Source organism: Sebastes fasciatus, chromosome 13, assembly GCF_043250625.1.
Source record: "Sebastes fasciatus isolate fSebFas1 chromosome 13, fSebFas1.pri, whole genome shotgun sequence".
Lineage (NCBI taxonomy): Eukaryota > Metazoa > Chordata > Actinopteri > Perciformes > Sebastidae > Sebastes > Sebastes fasciatus.
The window spans coordinates 12,160,594-12,184,637 of NC_133807.1; the positions used below are offsets into that span (position 1 = coordinate 12,160,594).

The 24,044-nt window shown below is 43.0% G+C and overlaps 1 protein-coding gene across 3 annotated transcripts in view; it reads left to right on the forward strand.

The window, feature by feature from the left end:
• Positions 1–24,044, forward strand: part of grin2ba (glutamate receptor, ionotropic, N-methyl D-aspartate 2B, genome duplicate a) — a 159,244-nt gene that overhangs the window by 110,451 nt on the left and 24,749 nt on the right. For all 3 annotated transcript variants that reach the window (XM_074655518.1, XM_074655516.1, XM_074655517.1), the window contains 5 exons: positions 7,422–7,536; positions 12,013–12,221; positions 13,400–13,571; positions 19,683–19,836; positions 20,879–21,004. In XM_074655518.1, the coding sequence (XP_074511619.1) occupies positions 7,422–7,536; positions 12,013–12,221; positions 13,400–13,571; positions 19,683–19,836; positions 20,879–21,004 (776 nt within the window). The remainder of the gene's footprint in view (positions 1–7,421; positions 7,537–12,012; positions 12,222–13,399; positions 13,572–19,682; positions 19,837–20,878; positions 21,005–24,044) is intronic.

Here is a 24,044-nt window from a genome sequence, read left to right on the forward strand (position 1 = left end):
TGAGAATCATGAGTTTGACAACAGTGGCCCTGACCTTGCCAGACGTGGACAGGTTCCAAATGAGCTCGGAGTTGGAAAGGTGTCAAGTGCTTTTAAGCTCTGTGGACATTTTTGAACTTCTGTGGCCCCGGCGAGGCTTTCAATAGAGTGTTTGTGTGTTTTTGCATGTGTGTGCGCTCTGCTGTGTGCGTGCGGTACACTCCGAAGCTGCGTTGTGACCCTATTGAGCCGAGGGATGAGTGTGTTGCCAGCTCCGTGGACGGTGTGTCCACCTGGGTGTTTGTGTTTGTGTGCTTCTTGCTGTTTCAGACTGAGTCTATAAAAGCCAGTTGAGTGTGTGTTTATGGGGCAGACCAGTGGGAGGCGTTAAAAAGGTACCTGTTTGTGATGGGGCTTGATTGGAACTAGGTCAGGATGCTCCTGCCCTCTTTCCTCCCTCTTCCTTCTCTCAGTTTTATCGCAGTCTCTCTGTCTCTGTCACTAAATCTCTTTTTCTCTGCCAGGTTTATTCACTCCTCTACTTTATTTTATCTCACATAATCATTGCCTCTCCTATTTCTATCACATTATTTCCTCACTCTTTCTGCCCTTTACTGCATCCTTGTCCCCCCCCAATTCCTTCTTTTATAGGCTATTATAATTCTTATCTTAAATTAAGTTTGTCCTTTAAAGGTTCTCTATACGACATCCAGAGCATTAATATAGCAGCAAACAACTATTTATTATGTAAAGATACAGAGGAGTAATGTCTACCTGAGCAGAGAATGAAGTCGCTCTCCCTCTGAGTGTGTTATAATCCGAGCTTCTTCGTGCTTTGTTGACATCGCCGGGCCGGCCGCGAATGCCTTTTAGTGCATGTTTGTGCATGTGAGCGTGCCCCACTAGTTAGCTCACGGCTGTCGCACTGCTCTCATACGGCGGTTACAGCTGATAACGCCATCCCGACCGACGGCACCGTCACGGAAGCGTAGCACCCCCCCTCCGGTGCACTGTCAGTACTGCTGCTGTAGTTTTCACTGTTAGCGCTGTTAGCACCGTTAGCGGTATTTCCATCGTTAGCTGCGAGCTGCTGGCTCAGCCATCGCCATGTTGAGAGCCGTGCAGAGGCAATAGAAATGCTTCCAATCTCACATATATTTAGCACCTTTAACGCCCCTAGTGTTCAACGCAAGGAAATGGATCTCTTTACGGATGGATAGAATCACCACCGCAGTTATGGGAGAGACGTTACTGCGTAGATATAAAACAGCGTTTCTATATCTACGAGTTACTGTCTGTTACATTTATAATTTTTTTCTAGGTGAAAAGTTCGACGGCATATTTAGCTAAAATTGGTTGCATTCTAGCTTTCGAACAGAGTGCATGCATACCATAACTTGCGTCCGTAATCTGCCACAAAATTTCAAACTTTTCAACGTACCTCCAAATTATGGACCAAAAAAAAAGAAAGGAGGAGTTTTGCAAACCCATCGGAGATCACAGAGGTTCCCATTGGAATGAATGAACTTTTGGTCGACTCGTATACGTACACAGAGCTATGTGGAAAAGAGGCGTAAGGCTTTGGAAGTTTTTATTCCAAAATGCTCAGAAATTAGAAAAAACAAGAGAAGAATCCTCAAGTGTTTTATCAATTATCTATGAAATGTAGAGAATCCACTCTGTTCAAGGGCTACCATTTCAAATGAATTTCATTGATCACTATTAATTAAGTGCTGTCTGCCATTCGTCGAAAGTAAATCAAATGTTCTCAGTCCCCCCCCCTTTTTGTTTCTCTGTCCCCGTCTTGTCATCTCTCCGCTCTCTTCCCATTAGCACAATTTATTACACTCTTTACACATTCAGCTCCCATGTCTGAATACACACACACACACACACCACTAGACGCATACTGTACATGTGCAGACGCACGCACGCACACACACACACAACAAATTCACACCTCCCCTCACATTCGCACTGTATACCCTAAGTGACACGCAGCAGAGCTACTGTACAGTATTTTTGTGTCTGCCATCTGGGGCATGTTATCATTCTCCGTATAGATTCCTGCTCTGGAAACCCAATAAGTACATTTCACCACAGTAATTGCTAAGGAGTGTAATTCATGACTAATTCATGTCGGGGTTAATTTATTAAATCTGACTTATCAATATTTCACACGACTCCTCCATTATTCACACCAGAGCATGCGCTAAAACGTATCTGTGTCAGGGCATTGAGTTAGCATGGCAAGCGTGTGTCTGTGTGTGTGTGTGTGTGTGTGTGTGTGTGTGTGTGCTTCTGGCACTAAGTTGTTCTGATTTACAATGGGGCAAGAATAAAAAAATAGAAATGTCTGCAAAACTGTGAGGCAGTTACTGTAGAGGGCGGTCAGTGTCACTTGATTTCGTTCGCCAGGTGGAGACAGCTGCTGGTGCTGCTGCTGCTGTTTGAATTTCAATTCACCTGCTGTACAGTACGGCTGAGATACACTCCCCTAGATACTGACTTGAGCTGGAAACTGACGGGTTCAAAGGGATATCAAAACAAAGGGTTTAGTCAGTGGGTGGATGTGTGCACAGCGCTCTTAGCATGCATGTTACTTAATGCCATCTCATGACACATACTGTACAGTAGAAGATAGATGGAGGGAGGAAGGGAGGTGTAGGTTTGTGTTCACATGTTTATTTGTGTCTCTGGCATGGCAAGGAAGGCGGGGAATTTGTCATCAAGCTTTGAGCAACGTACTTAACATCCAGCTGTCCCAGTGGACCATATTGGGACCGACCGGGCAGCTTCCAGATGTGGTTTAACTGTATACACTAGGGCTGGGACGATACACCTACGTCCAGATTCAATACTATCACGATACTTGGGGGCTGATTCGATATGTATTGCGATTCTACAATTATTGCGATTCGATATTATGATTTATTGCGATTTTTGTTAACCTTTTTAACACTGGATCATGGGAAAAAGTTGAATCATACACTTCTTGGGGCTTTTACTTTGAAAATATCTAAATTGATACGGTAAAATGTTTTGATTTTCAGCATGTATGTATTCAGAGCGATATAAGGCAAATATATCTGTCACTATTAGGCATTATTTGTTAAATTTTTTCCAGCAACCCAAAAATCAAAGAATAAAGACATGTCCCTCACAAATTAGTGTTACTTTCTTTTTAATTTATAAGGGACATGTAATGTTTTATACTTCTGGTGAATATAATCCAATCAATCTCGTTTCCATATATGTATTTTGTATATACAGTTCCCTTAGTTAACATCTTATATTGAAAACTGCACGTAGTCACACATGTATACTTCCTCTAACTTCTCCAAGTCCGACGCTAGCTCTCCCGTCAGCTCCGTTCTCTTTATACATCCATGATCAGCTCCATCGGGGCCGTTTGAATGCCTTTAACATAAATGTCAGTATCTTGGTGCTCTACAGTTGTAGCGTCGGCCCATTTGACCACGGAGATGAGAGTGACGGCTGGCTTGACCGTACATTACCGCAATACGATAACATTTCCTGTCCATGACAGAGTTAGCATGCAGCTTTAGCCATGATGTTTAGCTCTGTTTTCCCTGCAATGTGTGAAACACAAATTGTTTCCATACTTTACTGTATGTGTAGTGTTTACCACTTTGGATTTAAAATGTGAGGGCGCAGGTCGTATCCACGCAGACCCTGCACCGTTTTCTACTTCGCTTCCTGCCGCGGTTTGTTTTGGTTGACCGATAAGGAATGGATATGACGTCACGTTACTCAGATTACAACAATAAAAGCGGTAACTTCCTTCTACCTCCGCATAGACTCAAAGGAAGCAAATATATCGATTCTGGCATTAAAAAATAGATTTCAAAATCGTAAAAATGTGGATGCTGAGTAAACCCTCTCTGTGTCAGTGTGTGCAGGCACATGTGTGTCCACTTAAACTGGTAGTGATACAGGAAGTTCAGAGGAGGTGACAGAGAGCGGCTGTGGTCACATGGACGGAATATAAAGTGCCTTCCTGTAACGAAGTAGTGATGGGAGAGGAAGAGGAAAGAGAGCGTTGCAGTCCAGTAGTAATATGTCCCATCCCCTCCCTCTTTCTCTTTGAATCCCACCTCTCTCTCTCTCTCTCTCTCTCTCTTTCCCTCCCACCCTCTGCGAGATTACCGTTACCATAGTAACACAGCAGATTGGCTTGGAAGTCACAGTGGTTGTGGGTGCCATGGCAACACACATATGCTTGTGTTTCGCTCTGTTACTGCTGTCAACGTGTGTAGTACACACACATACACACACAAAGACCCCACATTGTTGCATGTAACAATAGCTCGCTCAGTAAAGATTAAAGGGGGCGCAGCGTCGTGTCATTTTGTAAATGGCTTATGATTTATGCAGCAGATTCTGTGCACTTTGTATCAGTGCCAGGGCTCTACAGGATGGGGCGGTTAGCTGGACACAGGGGGCTGCATGAGACGCTATGATGCTGGATGATTCGGCTCATCACAGCCCATTGAAAATATCAATATTTAATACAGGAAATAGAATAAGGAGGCTGGCTTTAGAGTAATTGCTGGATTATTACATCAGTCACATGATGGAGTACACAGGACCTGCATACTGTAGGTACATAGATGGATATATAGATTCTTAGAAACAACATTTAAATTATAATATATTTCTGCGTGGCGTCCTTCCAGTGGAAGCCTCCTGATCTGATCTGTGATCTGATCCGTCTAAAAGGTCAAACAGGGTTAAAGGTAAAACATAATGATCTTTGAGGTGCAGCAGTGAGGTGGTGTATAACGTTAAGGTACTGTAGAGCTGCAGTGAGGTTGAGCTTCGTCGCTCTCTAACGAGGAAAACGATGGTTCAAGACTCAAACTGGTTCTGCTGGTGATCCTGATACATGACCCAGTCCGCTCAGCACACCGGCACCAAGCCAAGTCTTCACACACATGCACCTTTTCTTTTTTGTTATTTATATATTCATCTACATATATATGGTGTGCACGTTTTTTTGAGGCAGAGTGTTTCCATGGAAACAGTCAGCGAGAGAGAGTAAAGGGTGAGGGAGTGAAAGAGTTAAGAGATGCTGTGTGTACGTGTGTGTGCGTGTCTGTGTGTGTGTGTGTGGGGCGGGGGGGGGATGACAGTGAAGTGATTTGAGTTCACCTGACATAAACATTCCTGTTCTCATATACACACACTTTACACACTCCCACGCACGTTCACCATAATCACTGCAAGAGAATACAGTGTTGAGTGATGTGTGTTTATGTGTGTGTGCGTGTGTGTATGTGTGTGTTTGTGTTTATTTGAAGGGAGGTGAAATGATTTCACCTGACAGAAACGATGCTGCTTTCTCTCGGTTTCTCTTTCTGCACCACACAAACACACCGACTGAAGCAGCAGACACACACACGCACACACACCCACACTAACACACAGTGATCTGACAAGCTGCTGCTGTTGGTGTATTATATAGTACTATAGACATAAGCTGCATTGCATATGTTTGTGCCTCCTTTCTTTGCCCGTCTCTCCAGAGCTCGCTGTATGACTTGTCAATGGGACACAACAAAAAATTGGTGTAAAAATTGGTCAATTTATCTTTTAGGTAATTTAACCAAATTTCAACAATTTCTATGATTTTTTTTTTTTATATCTAGTCATCCATGTTTCCAGCTAGATACAACAAATATACATATACACAATAATGATATAAAGTATATTTGATTTTGAAAGATTTAGTTTGTATTTGCTTATTTAAAGTGCAATTTCAATTAAAAAACAACTTCAAAATGACATGTTTATATCATTTCCTTTTTCTGACATGACAATGTGATGATGATGAGGATGGATGAGTTCAGTGCACAGACTGTATATAAAGATGGACGACATGACGGCTCCCCAAAAGTGAAGCCAAAACATCTCGATCGCCCCCTGGTGGCTGGCTGCAGTATAGGTCATAAATCCCGCCCCCTCCATGTTAGCGGATGGGACATGGGCCGAACTAAAAAGTCAAAGTACACGTAGGTAGTTAGGTAGTTCATATCACGCTGATGTATGTTCCAGTGTTAATTTTTCTAATAAGTTTGGTTTGAATTAGTTATTTGATGCTATAAAAAGGGGGTGAGACGTCATGATTGACAGCTGCTCTGAGTGAAGTAGTCACCGATCTGGAGGCTCAGGATTTGTACGAGAGAGGAGATGTAACTTTAACTTTCCTAAACCGTCACGAGTCTGTGTAATAATAATGTGATAATGTGTCGATCTAATCATAAACTAGGTGGCTCACGCTAGCAAGCTGCGGCCGTGCTCAGCTTGTGATTGGCTTGGGCGGGTGTTCGGACCTTCATACAGCGGCTACAGCCTCCCGATCACTATTACGCAGACTCTGGCTCCAGATGGCGTCAAAATTTCAGAGCCATGGAAGTTCATTTTTCAGTGCATAATAAGTTAATATATTGTAATTTTAGTCGTATACTGTTTTTCTTTGTAATTTTATGATATGTCTGAGGAAAATGTTGATATTCCCAGCGGCCTCATATTTTCCCTCTGTCATTATGCGCTTGCATTTCCTGCATTACGTTACACGCTTGCTAAATTGTTAGCCTCTGTGGCTTCTGGACGCCGACAGTAACGTTAATATTGCCGTTGCTTAGCAGCGGTGTTCTCAAGACTTAATCACTTGATCGTACACGACTTCCCATCTCGTAACCACGAGCTCACAAGTTGCATTTGAAGGCAGCATAATAACTTCCTCAAATCTCCGCTGGTTGCCTGGCAACTGCTCCCAGCCAAGTAAAAGTTCAGCACATATCTCCAAGTCAAAATAAGTAAAAGGTTTTTACACTTAAACAAACAAGGTACGCGTTGGATCGTGAGCTTTAGAGGTGGATTTTGTGACAGTTGGACAGAGCTAGCTGTTTCCCCCTGTTTCCATTCTTTGTGCTAAGCTAAGCTAACCGGCGGCTGCTGGCTGTGGTATCAATCTGCTCATCTAACTCTCTACCAAAAAAGCAAACAAGCATGTTTCCCAAAATGACAAACTTTAAGGTCACACGCTCCAGTAAGAATGAAATCATTGTACCTGGGATGATTGAAGAGAAGCTGAAATAGTTTTTCCTCAGTCCTGTCTTAAATCATCACTGCTGTTTTGCTCAAGTGTCTGTCTGCAGCTGATGACTAATGACTGTTCGTCTATTTATTTAAACCCTGCTTAGACATTGGCTGATAGCTGTTTCCCGGCAGAAGATGCATTTTTACAGTGTCAGTGGGTTTGTCTGAAAAGATAAATGCTTACAAGATAAATTGGCATACCATGAAACTTTAATGTATAGAGCAAATAAAAAAAAATGAGAGCTATTTTTCAGGAAGTGATGTATGTCTCAATGAGTCTCTCTCACTGTCTCTCCCCTCGATGTTTCCCTCTACAGGTACCTGATGAATGTGACGTTCGAGGGACGTAATCTGTCGTTCAGCGAGGACGGATACCAGATGCACCCCAAGCTGGTCATCATTCTGCTCAACAAGGAGAGGCAGTGGGAGAGGGTGAGAGAGACATAGGGGAGGAAAGCGTGTGGTTGTGTGTTTGTGCATCTATATTCAGCTGTAAGCACAGTACCTGATTGGTCCACGAGTATCGCTCTCTCTATCTGCATCTCTTATCATCTGATTTTCACTTTTTAAGCATTTTTAAGCCTTAAGCTTCATAGGCGCTGCTCTGATTAGATATTATCAACTCGGCGAAGGTGCCTTTGAGCAATACACTGCAGCACAGGCTCCAGAGCGGTGATGTAGTAAGAATGCTTGTCTGTTCATTTTAAAAGTTGAGGAAGCACATTGCATATACATACTGTAGGCTTCCACTAAAAATTATCTTTGTAATAGTCGGACCTGCAGCTACTCAGACATCTTGTGAGGAAGGATTTGCTTAAAGAGAAAAATTCACCACCTTGTATGTGGATGTCCAATCAGTGTTGATGTTAAATGTAGTACATCGAACCAGTTAATTCCTCAGTGTGTGCTTTTTTGTCCCAGAAAGCTGAGTTCTCATGATCGTGGAGCCGTGCTGACAGTGCCTACATGTTCCAGGATGCATTGCGCGCAAACTACTGACGCCCAGCAAAAACATAGTGTAGTCAAGGGTTATGAGTTGCGCCTATACTTAAGGCCTTTACACACCAGGGGCATGACAAATATACGATGCGAAATACTCGCCTGCGAATATTAAATGTCTAGGGCTTTTATTGTGAAAGGTAAGAACGGAAGGAGTGGATCAGGTCTGGGCTTCCTTTGTCAAGGTTGAAGGGGGTAAAGTTTGCCGTCCTGGTTCGGACTACGGAGCCTCTGTGTTATTGTTTCATAAATAGAGGCGCAACACAACCCATCCCGCACAACAACGCCGCGTAATATTTGCGTTTTATATGAAAGTACTCATGACAACAACAACGGTTTGAAACAAAATAATTATATGTGATTTAATCGCATGGGAAAAAAACGCTAGTATGTAACGGCCTTTATGCAGGTAATAAAATAAAAAGACGGAGGCTCCGTAGTCTGAAAAAACTCTGGAAGCACATTACAGCTTCACTCCTTCTGTTTTTTTACCTGTCACAATAAAAGCCCAACTTAAATTCACTAAGCATTTCACTAAGAGGCAACTCGACAAAATAACTTACAGTCGCGTTAGGTGACAAAAACACTCACTCAGTGGCCCTCTGACCTCTGGGCCCTGCTGGTCTTAGTTGTCTTTTCCAGTTTATCCATACTCTGCACTCATATTTTTATGCCATTATTGCTGTTGGAAACGGAGCTAGTTTGCCATACAAGAGAAGAGAACAGGGAGGTTCTGATTTTGATTGCCATCTAGAGCACGCCCCTGACTACCCTGAGATATCCAAGCTGAAATAGCAGCCTGTAGTTCATCTTTACTACCAACTACGTCACTGTCACGTCAAATGACGGCGCTGGATGCAGCAAGAACAACAGATTTTGCAGCCGCGACACAGAGACCATCGGCAACAACTATTTTTCACACTATATCCCTAACTCAGATAGATAGAGATGAGGTTGAAAAACGGCAAACTTTCCCTTCAAACTGACCCCATGTTATTTTTACAAAACAGCATATAGACAGTAGTGTTGACATGTTTTGTAGTCCAGCGGTCAAATGTCATTAACGGATCCTCTGGATCTCTTTTACGGAGCTGCAGGTGCTCAGTAATGCAGCACTGAGCAAACAAGACAAATAGAGGCATAGATTCATTCTGACAGAGATGATTACCTTGTTTTCCAAATGAAAATGAAAAATGCACATCCTCAGGAAGGACGAGTTTACAGTCTATCCGTTATGCTTACAAGGTCGACGGTGAAGTTGGTCTGTGTGCCTGTAATTTTGGAATCAGTTTATCCACGATTACACCTGTGTCCCACAAGGGGTTTGTTGGTAGGCGTGGTTCTAAATGTGCACATCCTCAAGTACAAGAAGAAGCATATGCATGGTTTAAGCAATAGACTGTATAAGAAGTGGACGTAGTCACCATGACGTCACCCATTGGTTTGTGGACTGCCGTTTTGAAGCCTCGAGTTCAGCATTTTGGCCGTTGCCATCTTAGTGTTTGGCATTCTTGTTTTTTTGCAACCAGAAGTGACATGAGAGGGTGGAGCTAAGCACAACCGAATGCTGATTAAGACAATTTTAGGCAACCAAAAAGGTTATAATTAACTTTCATGAACTGAAAACACACTGTGAAAGGGTTAAAGTTGTGCGACGAAAACACGGACAACTCCCAGACCGGACAACGCTGTGGTAGCGACCTGTCAATCACAAGGTAGCCACGCCCTAAAGCATACCCTGCTTTATGGTCAATTTGACTCTAAATGGGACCATAAGTTACTAAATGAACATCATGCTGTATTGAAGAAGACTTGAAACTAGAGATTGAGACCATAAACTCATGTTTACTGAGGTATTAAATCAAGTGAGAAGTAGGGTCATTTTCTCATAGACTTCTATGAGAAAACCAGAGGAGTCGCCCCCTGCTGGCTATTAGAAAGAATGCCACTTTAAGGCACTTCAACATTGGCTTCACTTTTCAGACCCGGAGGTTGCCCACTGGTTGAAGCACAAAACTGTAACTGTGGAGGGTGAAAGTTCAGCTATAAACCACTGAGGTGCTGCTGTGTCAAATTTCATATGTGCTCTGTCAGCTTTCTCTAAATAGATGAAGGTCATTGTACAGGTGGAGTAATGGATAGAATACATTTTCTAAGTACGGGGTGGAAGAGAAAGTAGTAGTGCAGACGGGGCAACAACAATCCTGAGTCATACTCCGAAACGAAACAACCTTAGATGAACTTGATGCTCAGCGCCACCTGCAAAGTCACCAGCCTGCATCTGTGTTTTCTTCTGCTCCCCCTCCATTGTGTCTGCGTCCTGCAGTCTGACTCCTTTGACTCTCCCTATTCTTTATTCTCAGTGTTTCTCTCTTTCTTCAGCCTCTCTAATCTATATTCTGTCCTCTGATCAGAGAACAAGGTGAATCGCTCCCATCCCGTCTCCCCTCTCTCTCTCTCTCTCTTTCCTCTCTTTCTTTCTCCCCTTGCAGTCTGCACCCCTTCCCCCCGCCCGCTCCCTCACTCATGTTTAATTCTAAACTTGACTTCCAGCTGAACCACTTTTCTTGGATCCTAATGAGTTCCAGCTCCTACAACCGTGCTTTCCACTGCACCTTTGAAGTAGTGTGAAGACTCTGTAGTGTCCAGTCCAGTTTACTCACCCTCCGGGCTGATTTTAACCCCCCCCCCCCCCCCCTCCCCCATTTCTCTCCATCCCTGTCTATCTCTTTCACTTACTCATATTTTTCGTCCAGATAGAAGAAGGCTGCGTCGTGCCCCAGAGATACACAGCCTAAGCTTGTCCACTCCAGGCTGCCTTGGCAAGTTTGTGTTCCCCGGAGTGCAATATGTGTGTGTCCATTTACATATTTAACTGACTTTACACACTGGCTCCTCAGCTCCCTGTCCTGCCCTCTCTCCCATTACAGTGTGTCCAATTAGCTGATGATCCATATCCATTTCCGCCCACATCTTTCTCTCCATGAAAGTGGCCTAGTGGGCACTTCTAGAGGAAAGGGCACCGGCTCCAGGTATGGCTTCACAGGAGCGGCATTTTACTAATTTATGACGCTGATTCAGTGGAGTAGAGCCACAAGGGCTGGAGGGCCCTCCAGACCTACAGCTGGACTACAGAAGAGCCGGCGTTTTGCATCCGAAAGAGCTCCATCTCCGGCTTTTCTTTCTCCGTCATGCAGGCGCTCGCTTGACTCTTTCCCTCTGCAAATGTAGCTGTCTCCTCATATCTCTCTTTTTCTTTGTTTGATCTCTCCATCCAAATTCTCTCCGCAGCCTCTCCTCTTGATCTGAATTCTGCTCTTTCCCCCGTTCCAGTCTCGTCCTTCCCGTTAACCTTGTTCTCGTTCTCTCCTCTGGGTCCCAGTCCTCTCCTCCTTCTGTCTTCTCTCCTCTCTTCCCACTAAGTTTCTACATCGCCATATTCACTTATACATTTTATTATGCTCCTGTTCATTTATTACCTTATGGTTGTTTTATTGACAGATGGACTAATCATAGTTAAACCCAGAAAACAGAAAATGAGCCGATAAAACCCAAATCAGAGCATTCAAATTCAATAACATTCAATAACAAGCATTCAAAGTCTACGTTGCTTTTTTTGATGATGTGTCTCAACTGTTTGTGAGAGCAGAGCTGCAGTTATTTTTGATGGAACCGACTCATTGCAGCATGGAATTTAATCTGAATTCATGTTTTAATTAGATTCCTGCCCGGTGATTCATTTCATGTACGTATTTTGCGGTTACATTTGTTAACATTGAGTTGATGAGCCACTTGTCCAGACTGTGAGTCTCCATGGTTGCAGTTAAGCCCCTGGTAAAATATCAAGAACGCAGTTCTTGGTAGAAAATCTTAATCTGAATGTCTTTTGTTTGCTGCATGTCCCTGCAGGTGGGTAAATGGGAGAACGGTTCCCTGTCAATGAAGTACCACGTGTGGCCTCGCTATGAACTACACGGGGGAGCAGCGAACAGGGAGGATGACCACCTGTCCATCGTGACGTTGGAGGAGGCTCCGTTCGTCATCGTGGAAGACGTGGATCCGCTTAGCGGGACCTGTATGAGGAACACTGTGCCCTGCCGGAAGCAGATCAAAACACTGTGAGACTTAAAGCTCAGATATACCATAAGTATCAGAGAGAAACAAGAATAAGAATGCATGTCAAGGGGGAAAAAGCATTTCTGTTAAACCTGCAGTAGGCAGAATGTTTTTGGCATCATTGGGCAAAAATTCCATAATAACCTTTCAGCATATTGTAATTCAAGTGTTCTGAGAGATAACTAGACTTCTGTACCTCCTCTTGGCTCTGTTTTCAGGCTTTAAAAAATCTAGCCCGTGATGGGAGACTTTGGCCAATCACAGGTCATTTCAGAGAGAGAGCGTTCCTATTGGCTGTTCATTCAACAGAGGCAGCTTTAAAATACTCGCAAACTCCGATCAAACAATCAAACTAGGCAGCGCTGATCAAATATGAATCAATATTCTGTTACTGTAATGCCTATTTCTCTCCTCAAATGTTTTCAGAAACATCTTGTAGTGTACTGTTTAGCTGTAAAATGAGAAAGTTTGCTCTGGCTGCTGGGCGGTGCTTGGTATTTCCTCAACTGATCTCAACATGGCTGGTCACAAACTTTCTCATTTTACAGCTAAACAGTACACTACAAGATGTTTCTGAAAACATTTAACGTTAGAAATAGGCATTACAGTAACAGAACATTGATTCGTATTTGATCAGCGCTGCCTAGTTTGACCGTTTGATCGGAGTTTGCGATTGATTGACAGCTGCTCAGAGACGGCAAGGCTCCAGCTCGGCTCTGATTGGTTGTTTTCCTCCGGTCTGGGAAATCTTGCAGATGCCATTAGGAGCACCGGAGGCCACAGAGACACATGAGATTACCTGTCTCATGCACTGCTGTCAGGATATAGTGATCGTTTTATAAAAAATAACTTTTTTTAATCATATTTGCTCCATTTCTACCCACTGCAGCTTTAAGTATGAGCTTATTGTGAGCACATACAGATAGAGACTCACAGATCCACCTACTGCAGAACTGGCCAAAGTAGAAATGAAAAAAAAAACTGCTTAAATTTTGCCTGTGAATGATGTTAATTTCCCACGACAGCTTTACTGAGCCAGGGGTAGAATCAGTTCACACTTCATCGGTGTGAGAGTGACAGCGCCAGATCCACAAAATCACGACTACAATTAACAATTCATGCCAATTCAGACAGAAGTACATATTTGATTAAATAATGATCTGTTTGTGTGTCTGTGCAGCAATTCGACGAAGGATTCAGGGATCTACATAAAGCGTTGCTGTAAGGGATTCTGCATCGACATCCTGAAGAAGATCGCCAAGCAGGTGAAGTTCACCTACGACCTTTACTTGGTCACTAACGGCAAACACGGCAAGAAGATCAATGGGACGTGGAACGGCATGGTGGGAGAGGTGAGGAGTGTGTGTGTGTGTCTTTGTCTTCCCGTCTATCTCTTGCTTTTGTTTTGGCAGCCCGCTCTGTCAGTAATTGTGTGTAATGTATTTGTCAGATACTAGCACACCAATCTGAAAGCCTACTAAATGTTCAGTCAGGGGAAAGCTGCCAGGTTGTTCAGGTCAACAAGTAAAGCCTCTCTGTGCTTGTCGTGGTCACGCATGTGTAAATGACATGACAGTCTCATTAGTAGTTTGTTGGCAAAGCGTGCAAATGAGGATTGCACCTAATTCACACTTTGCAAACACCATCTTATCATTGTTGATGGCACCGCTGTTTAAAAGGTGGTGTTAAGACATTTGGGCTATCGGAGTGCATCGCAAAAAGACATCGGCATATTTGGCAACGAGTCAGGCGAGGGAAGGAGAATGAATTCTTTCCCTCCGTTTGAAGCAGAAAATGATCCGATTATAAAACAGGCTTTGGTGCACAGAGCAGTCAGCTTTGGTGCAGAAGTTGATATTGAAATGTATTCAAGAATTTGGGACAATATAACAAACAACAAAAACATTTTAATTACTCCCAACAAAATGGTACAGTAGAAAACAATGGAGAAAAGAACTGAAAGACGTTTTTTTTCAACTGACAGTGTCCGCTGAAGCTACTACTGTACACTTTTTGCGAAACACTAACGCCGACTTACCATTCTGATCAGATATGTTTTGCCCATTCAATTATTTTTTTAAACATTTAAACATAAGTGTGCCGTACGTTTTCAGCTTCTCACAAAAACTGTTCCATAAATCCACACCTTACACAGAAATACATTGATTTTTCACATTAGACCCGACCCTTTGTTTCTTAAACATGCAGATTCCTCTCAAATTATTGACCGTATCTCTTTTGGACACTCTCAGGTAGTCGTTTGTTTTTGACCTTGTGCAGTTTGAAAATCTACCAAGTCCATGAATTTTAGAGCCTTTATTTTAATGAACTGTTTGTTCTTGAAAATACGTTTATTCACAGTTATTATAGTTCTCTTTTGAAGTATATAAATTGTATTTGTATTTGTTTTATATGTTTCCCCATACTTCCACACAGTAACTAATGTATGGTTGTACTGTATACGTGAACAATACAAAGATTGATTTTTGCATTTTTGCTCTAATATAATTTTTTATGTGGTTGCCAACAATTTATTATCTATCATCCCTCCCAAACATGATTGATTTCAGACACCCTTTCAATTTCAGCATTACTTGTCTTAAGTTTGCTTTGTAAATTTGTTCCACGATTGGCAAAGATGATGAATTTAGTCTTATTTAAAGGGCGGGTCCATTATTTAGTTTTTTGGGTTTTTTTAGGTTTTTATATCATTAGCTTCCCAGTGGTGTTCCTCATGTATTCAAATCCAAACAAAGTCGAAGTACGTACGTTTTAGCGTCAAAATGCTATTTCCCCAAGCCCTTCTAAAAGCGTTTTCCCTCGTGACCTGATGTAGGTTTCTGCATGATGACGCTGCTAATGTACAGTATATATTCATTCTTATTGTCAGTGTAGTAATGTTACATACTGTAACTTAGATGGCGGTCGGCACGCTCCCAGTTTGGAGAAGCAGACATGAGTACCGGCACGGAAGCTAAGCAATGTACTGCTGTGTGGACGCCACGTTAGTTCAGATCCAAAAGTCACACAATAACACAAACCAACTAACTGATGGATGCAGCGGTAGACCAGCGACTCACCTGTTCTTCAAGGTAAAATTACTGTTATTGTCAATGTAATCTGGTGGCTTTGTAGACCGTGATATAACGGCTTCAGTTCCCCGTCAGAAAGGGCTGTCAAACGGCAAGGTGAAGCGGTGAAAATATTCTAAGTATAGCTTACACTTAAACTGATATTGATTTTTTTAGGTGGCCAAAATAAGTTTTTCTGCTGCTCCCATCTATAGCCGCTTTACCTCGCCGTCAGACAGCCCTTTCCAACAGAAGAAAAGGTCAAAGGGCGGATAGAGTCACAGTCCGTGTTCACCCCTTTATGTCCAATAAACTGTGCTGCTATATTTAGCTCCCATAGGAGCTACTATACCTGAAGGGTTCATTTCCTCTCTGAAGTGTGTTTTCATACCTTGAATTATGAGCTTTCCTTTCCGGGTCAGCCCTCTGCCCGACAGCCCTAACACTTATGTCAGATGGGCTAAGCACCTCACCCGAGGGTGCGTACAGTTCAGCCAGCTGCAACAATTCACTTCGGGCTCTTAACATTCCCTAATCGACATTGTTCCTAAGGTAAGGTCGTTGTCAGTTCTCATACTTCAACCTATAAGAGCGAGCTGCTCTCGTGCTGTCAGACTTTGTTAATGAAGCAAAAGGCAAACGGATCGATAGGAGCCCCAAAGGTCACAGGTTGAAAACACGCTCTCGTGTCGACGCTGAAGTTTGAACAACCTTCAGAAGTCACAGCCCAGATGATGTGTCTATTTTTTCACGCGGTAAAACTTTTTCTATTCAATTTACATTAAAGCTGACCCATTGAATCTATTATATAAAGCCATTTAAGTCATCCTTCCAGTGTCTTTAGTGGGCACTGAGCTGTAAGTGTGCTCACCTGTAATAAACTCTATCGCCCGGACTAAAAGCACCGTAATGTGCCGTCTCCTTCTCACCTCCACAGATGAACGGTCATTAGGAGGAGGGATGGGGGGACATTCATCTCAGCAGCTCACACACGCGCACGCAAACACATGCACGCGCACACACACACATACAGACAAGGGACACTTATGCATGAACGATCACAGATATAAAAGAATGCATGCATGAATGCGGACACATGGACACAGACAGGCAGACTGTTTCCATATGTGCACAGAGAGGACACACTCAAAATGTCAATTCATCACTCACACACACAACACACACACACACACTTCACCGTATATCTGCTGTATCTAATAAAACCAACCCGTGTCCTTCACCAGTTGGAACAAAGCCCAAACTACAGTATATCTCACACCCTTAATGGACCGAACTGGACTGATGCTCACACACACACACACACACACACACACACACACACACACACACACACATACTTACACAATAGGACGTGCCTATGCACACTCCTGAACACTCACAGAGATCACTGAGGGCCTTTACACAATTTTCCACAGCTTGGAAAGACAAAAGATCAAAAAGAAAAAAGAAAAAAATCAATGAACGCTTTACCGACATTTTGTCATAACTCGATTCTGGCAGTCCGTGTCAGATTTCATGGGCTGCATTGACTTGTGCTGCCCCCTAATACTCCTAATCTAAAATATTAGAGACAATACACTTGATTGCATGATTTTGGCCTCGCCATAAAGACACTGGCGCACACACACACACACACCAACTGAGACACATACACAGATCCTCGCTCACTCATTCTCAATAACACCCACATGGGTCACTTTCATAACACGGAGAGAACAAGTCGTAGGAGGGAGATGGAGAGAGCGAGCGGAGAGAGAGGAAGTGAGTACACTGCTGGATGGACTCGCTCTCTCTTCCCCCGGGGAGACGTTCGCACATTCAGACACCAACACACACACACACACACACACACACACACACACACAAGTGAACATGCACACCCGTACTTACATGCTGACAGAACAAACGAGATTGAAAAGTTGCAAATGCACACACACACACAACACACACACACACACACACACACACACACACACACACACACAAACACACGCTAGCAGACACAAACACTTTGAAAACTGCAGATAATGTGCAGAGTAGATGTGTGATATTCTTCCCTGCATGTAAAGGTCCACTTCACAGGTAGAGAACAAAGGTTCGCTCCCTTCTCTTTCTCTCTGTCTTTTTCCCTTTATGACTCACTCACACACGCACACACTCACACACACACTAACGCTGAACACGTACTGGAGTTTTGACTCACATAGTCACAAACGCCTTATTAACTCAGTAAGACAGTCTCGGTCCCCCTTACCCCTGTGCTGTAGGGCTGTAGAATTTGGGGCTAAATATACACTACCTGTGCCGAGGTACTGACAGGTAGAGGGAGGAGAGGCATTGGGGCAGCTATTTCAAGCAGCCATGACCCACTGTGGTAACCCACTTTCTTCCCCCCTCCTTCCGTCTTTCCCTCCCCTGGCGTGCATCACGAGTGTCCACTCACGAGCTGTGTGTGGAAAGTGTGTTGTCCTCCTGCTCCATCTCTGGCCCTGTCCAGACCTGGCATTAACATGCGTCTTGCATGATCCGATCACAAGTGGACGGCTCTAAGTATAGGTGTGAATGCACTCAAGACGCATTGAGGACGCATTGAGATCTGATCGGTCAGACCACATTCGGAGGTCGCCTGGGCTACATATGGACACATTCTTTTAGCAGTGTGTACGTGAACGCGTCCTGGCCCACGGTCGTGTCTAGAGGGGACCTACGAGTTGAATAGTTAAGGGTAGGCATTGATCTTGAATAGTTAAAGTTAGGCATTGACCTCCAGTCCTCGAATAGTTAAGGTTAGGCATTGATCTTGAATAGTTAAGGTTAGGCATTGACCTCGAGTCCTTGAATAGTTAAGGTTAGGCATTGACCTCGAGTCCTCGAATAGTTAAGGTTAGGCATTGACCTCGAGTCCTTGAATAGTTAAGGTTAGGCATTGACCTCGAGTCCTTGAATAGTTAAGGTTAGGCATTGACCTCGAGTCCTCGAATAGTTAAGGTTAGGCATTGACCTCGAGTCCTCGAATAGTTAAGGTTAGGCATTGACCTCGAGTCCTCGATTAGTTAAGGTTAGACATTGACCTTAAATGGTTATGGTTAGGATAGGTCATCGGGCAGCGAGTCTTGCGAGAGCTTTTGCAAGTTTTTGCCAGATTTTGCAGTTTGTAGGTTACCTTCTCGACACGACCCTGGGCCACATTGAAGGACAGCCTACTCAACTGAGGTGTGTGTGTGTGTGTGTCGGTGTGTGTGTGTGACTAATCGAGAGAGGTGATCCACAACAGCTTGTGTAACTGAGGGTTACGTTGCACCTATACTTTATGAGGGTAATAAAATAACAGCAAACACATTATTACTCCCACATTGTCAACAGCAGCCATAACAGCTTCACTCATTCCGTTCTGATCTTTCACAATAAAAGTCATAGACATATAGCCTACACCGCATTAAGTGGCAGCTCAACAAAATAGCTCAATATATAGTTATATAGCTTAATAGCTTGTCGGTGTTTTTGTTCCGGTGCTCAGCACAGATCTGACACCTGTCTCTAATGGCTCCATTCTTATGTTTCTTTGCTTCACTTTGCTCATTCTAATTCTTCTCCGCTTTTTTTAATGCATCCACTTTCCCTCAAACCTGTCCGTTCTTCTATTATGTCAGGTCTGATTCCCTACTTTTCCGAAAAATACCTTTTGACAGCTTACGGAGAGAGTGCCTGAATCTCCTGCATGCTTTATACATGTTAATGGAGAAGTAAGAACAACCCTTTTACTCAGATCAAACTCGTTGCGGTCGGCTGAAAAAATTGCTATTTGGACTTCTTCTACAATGGATTGTGTCCGCGTGAACACGAGTGTAAAGTGATGCGTCTAGACAGAAGATATTGCTCTTGGGTTATAAGGGCTGACGCTAAAACCTGCTACTTGCTCTTGATATATTAGGTTGCTGAAGAGGCTCAGTCACATTTATTCATTCATCAAGTGGAATAAGGACAGAGACGACAACAAAATGGACAAAGAAATGCAAGGCACGACGTAAAAGGCTATTTTTCAGCCATTTTTTAAAATGTCCACCTTTGTCCCTAATCACATTTCTTTACTAGAATCACTCACATGAACATTTGGAAAGCCTCCCAGCTCAATCACCTTCAAATGAACTAATGGCTGTGTTGAGCTATTTTTATGCTCGTGTTTTAGTGCTGTTTTTTCACTACAAGCTATTCTTAACTTTCTTGATTGAATTTGTTTTTTTGAATGTTTTTGTTGCTGCGGCACCAAACAAGACATTCCCCCCCTCGGGGACACAGATTTGTCTCCATTCATTACCGGATGGATGAGGGATGTTTATACGACGGATGTTCTTTGTCTGTTTTCTCTACTAGGTGGTGTTAAAGAACGCCCACATGGCCGTCGGCTCCTTGACCATCAACGAGGAGAGGTCGGAGGTCATCGACTTCTCCGTCCCCTTCATAGAGACGGGCATCAGCGTTATGGTCTCCCGTAGCAACGGCACAGTTTCGCCCTCGGCCTTCTTAGGTGAGGAGCTGAAGGAAGAACACAAAGGCCGTGTTTTTGACATGTTTTGATATTGTAACTATGAGGCTATCCGAAAACATAAAAGCAACGGTCAATCTTGTAGGATTGTGATCTTCAAAAAGACGTTATTACACCTACTGTTTAAGCCCTATTCCTTAATGGCCACAAAAAGTGGTTCTACAACCTAAACCCCTCAAGGTGCAAAGGTGAAATTTGCAGGACAGGTAGTACAGTCCAGTCAAATGTGAAAAACTATTTATGTCCACCATAAGGGCCGCTATAATATAAAAACACACTGGTTTATAAATTGCAAAACGTACATGGCATTTACAGTGAGCTGCATCATGTTGTATAGGCCACGCCCATTTCTGCTAGTAAACTATTTATTTTTGCAAATTATATTGTAAAATATGCAAAATCTACTTTTGTCAACTTCACACAGATTTTGTGACTCGGAGACACCAGATAGTTTTCAAAGACTCTCTGAAATGAGTTGTGTTTGAGTTTGATGTAAATGTCTTTTTTCACCAGCACTCCTGACGGATTGAAAGTGCTATATAGATCTTTGTCAGGTCGCTTTGGGTTCACATCCATTTATACACCTTTAGAAGCTGAACTAAAAGTGATTTAATGGACACAAGTGATCAGAGCCCAGTTTGTATGATGAGGAGGCCGACTGGAGTACATGATAATATATGGCTAACTATTTATTCTCTCTTTCGCTCCCTGTCTCTTTGCCCTCTTATATTTCCCACTCCTACTCCATTTCTCTGACTCTTCCTTCCTCTTCTCAATCTGGCGCTCCACATTTGCATATCTCTCTTACCCTCTCTCCCTCCCTCACTTCATTTTCTCTTCCTCTCTTTCTCTCTCTCTCTGCCGCTCTCGCTCTTTTCTCCCTCTTCCTCCCCTGATGTCCCTCGTCTCTTACAACCGTCTTTTTCCCTTCTCTTCTCTTTTCCTAATCTCTGTCCGTCCACGCTCCCTCCCTCAATCCCTGCTCTCCCTTCATCTCTTCTCTCTTCCCTTCCTCGCCCTCCAGAGCCCTTCAGCGCGGATGTGTGGGTGATGATGTTCGTGATGCTGTTGCTGGTGTCAGCAATGGCTGTGTTTATATTCGAGTACTTCAGCCCTGTGGGCTACAACCGCTGTCTGGCTGACGGCAAAGGTGAGAGGCTTCAGCTCAACACACACACACACACACACAGGCACGGTAGCTGTTGGGGGGGCTGCACTTGTTTGAGGATATAGATGGAAATGGATGCAGACATTTTCTCCTCCAGCCTCCCTCATCTCTCACTCTTTTCACTCAGAACACACCAGATGGGAGGCCAAGCTCAGGTTGAATCTACCGGAGATATTATACCGTTGCAACATGTGCTAAAAGTGACGTATTACTTTGGAATTAAAGTTAGATTTTTCAGCACCTACACAACAAATCTGTTTTGAAGGAAATGTGCAGTAATGCTGTCCAGATTAGGACAGTTTTTTCTATGATAACAAAGCGTTTACAGTCATTGTTCATAACTCAAATCCAAGCGCTAGGTTCATGGTCATCAGATCACAGTGTTGGTTACATTTTGAAAAGGTCACCACTGATTTGAAGCACAAGATGCATTGGCATTTAAAATATTCAAAATAAAGCACAAGTCCTGTGCTTTGTATGCACGCAATCAACCATCTCGACCTCCTCCCCACAATGTCTTTGCACTGTGCCGTTTTGGAAGAAGAATTCTGATCCTGCAGTTTGTAACTTTGAGAAAACATGATAAAAAAATATTTTTTATAAAACTATCACTTTATCCTGTTAGTAGTACATGAGACAGATCATCTGTGAAGAAACATCATGTTCCTCTGTGTCCTCCTAGTGCTCCTAATGGCATTTGCAAGATTTCACAGCACCAAAGGAAAACAACCAATCGGAGCCGAGCAGTATTTACAGCACCACTGCTCGCGAAACTCGCAAACTCAATTCAAACTGTCAAACTAGACAGCGCTGATCAAATATGAATCAATATTCTGTTACTGTAATGCCTATTGCTCACCTCAAATGTTTTCAGAATCATCTTGTAATGTTTCGGGTACGATGGAATCTTCCACATGCCATCAGGAGTACAGAGGAAGTTAGAGGAAGTATACATGTGTGACTATGTCCGGTTTTCAAAATAAGGTGTTAACAAAGGGAACTGTATATACAAAATACATATAAGGAAATAAGATTGATTGGATTATATTCACCAGAAGTATAAAACATTACATGTCCCTTATAAATTAAAAAGAAAATACCACTAATTTGTGAGGGAAACGTCTTTATTCTTTGATTTTTGGGTTGCTGGAAAAAATTTAATAAATAATACCTGATAATAACTGATATATTTGACTTCAGGACATCTCTGACTACATACATGCTGAAAATCAAACATTCTTACTGTATTAATTTGAATATTTTCCAAAGTAAAAGTCCCTAGAAGTGTATGATTCAACTTTTTCCCATGGTCTAGTGTTAAAAAAGGTTAACAAAAATCGCACTATCGAGTCGCAATACTTAAAAATCACAATACATATCGAATCGGCACCCAAGTATCATGATAGTATCGAATCAGGAGATAGGTGAATCATCCCAGCCCTAGTGAATATTGGTGGCTCATACACCCCAGTACCAGAACTCCTCGGTGTTTAGTTGCCTGTTAGCTTTAATTTTCTGGCATTTTCTAGGTTTCTGATTTTTCTGAATAGCATCTGAATTGGAGAATTATAAGCAGCCAACTTGAAAGTCCTGAATGTGAGAATATCACCAACACATGAAAGCAGTATAATAGTTTTGGCAATGAAAACAATCTGATGGTGGAATCCAAATGAAGCCAAGTGCTGCTATGTGTCCACCAAATTCCAACATTCAGAGGGATAAAAACATGAAATGCTTTCATCTCTGCTGGTGAAGTCAGCGGATGGAAAGCAGAGTGTTTGATGAGTAATGCTCCAACTAGTCATTTGCACCAAATAAGGATGCGCGGGTCCATCTCTGCAGGAACATCACCACTGCAGATGTACAAATTGTCTTACTGTGCACAAAAAAGACAGAAGCGCACAAACAGAACGCGGGCCGCCTCCACATATAGACGAGCCGTCCTCGCTGACCCAATGACTTCATTCTCCTCTTCCTCCTCCTCCTCCTCTTCCTCTTCCTCCTCCTCGCTGCTCTCTTTTCATCATTTACAGGTGTGTCTCACTGCCTGGGTTTCAACACACCTCCTTCACACTTTGCATTCAACGCATTTGCATCAATTTCCATATTTCCCAAAATCACGTTTCAGCTCTGACAGCAAGGGGCTAGTTTAAGTGTTAGATCTCCCCCCAGCCAAAAAAGATAAGGAAAAAAAAAAAAAATCAATGTCTTCCCACAACTCTATCTCTGATGTGGCTATATATAGACAATGGTTATCTTTTTTTGTCATCCCTCTCATCCTTCATCATGTTGTGGAGAAGATGTGCTCCTCCCTAAAGCGCTGTTCTCTTCTGTGTGCCTCCTTGTTTTATCTGCTTGTAGCGCGGTGGGAGTTTGGTATCACGAAGAGTGCAGATCGAAGTTTGGACTCAAAGGATTCAACGCAATAATGTATCAATGGCCCGACTGCAGATTTGTAAAGTCTCTGCCCGATTCATTTAAACCAACTTTCTTCACAAACTTCACAAAGGAGATATTTGGCACGATAAAGTCCGTTTGTCCACGAACAAAAGCTCCATACAACAATAAACAGCCACACGCCCGCACGCACACTCTCTTTCTCTCTCACACGCTCACACATGCCCACACAAACATTATGAACCAACTGCTTATCGCAGCATAATGGCTGGTATGAACCAGTCTGCTGCCAGCTCAGGGATAAATTGGACCAACACAGTTCCTAACTGAATAAAAAATATATTAATTACATTCACGTGTGATATACTGTAGATGTACGCTTTTGTTTTCGCTCCCATTTTTCACGAGTTGAAATGAAAGATCTTGTCTATCCACACTTATTTTTCTCAAATGTTGTGCACAAATGTGTTAAAATCCATGCTAGTGAGTATTCTCCTATGCCAAGATAATCCATCCACCTGACAGGTGTGGCATATCAAGATGCTGATGGTCACAATAAAAGAACTTTGAACTATGGATGTCACGTGACTAGGGCTACAGATATGCAATTTTTTGGTCACACATT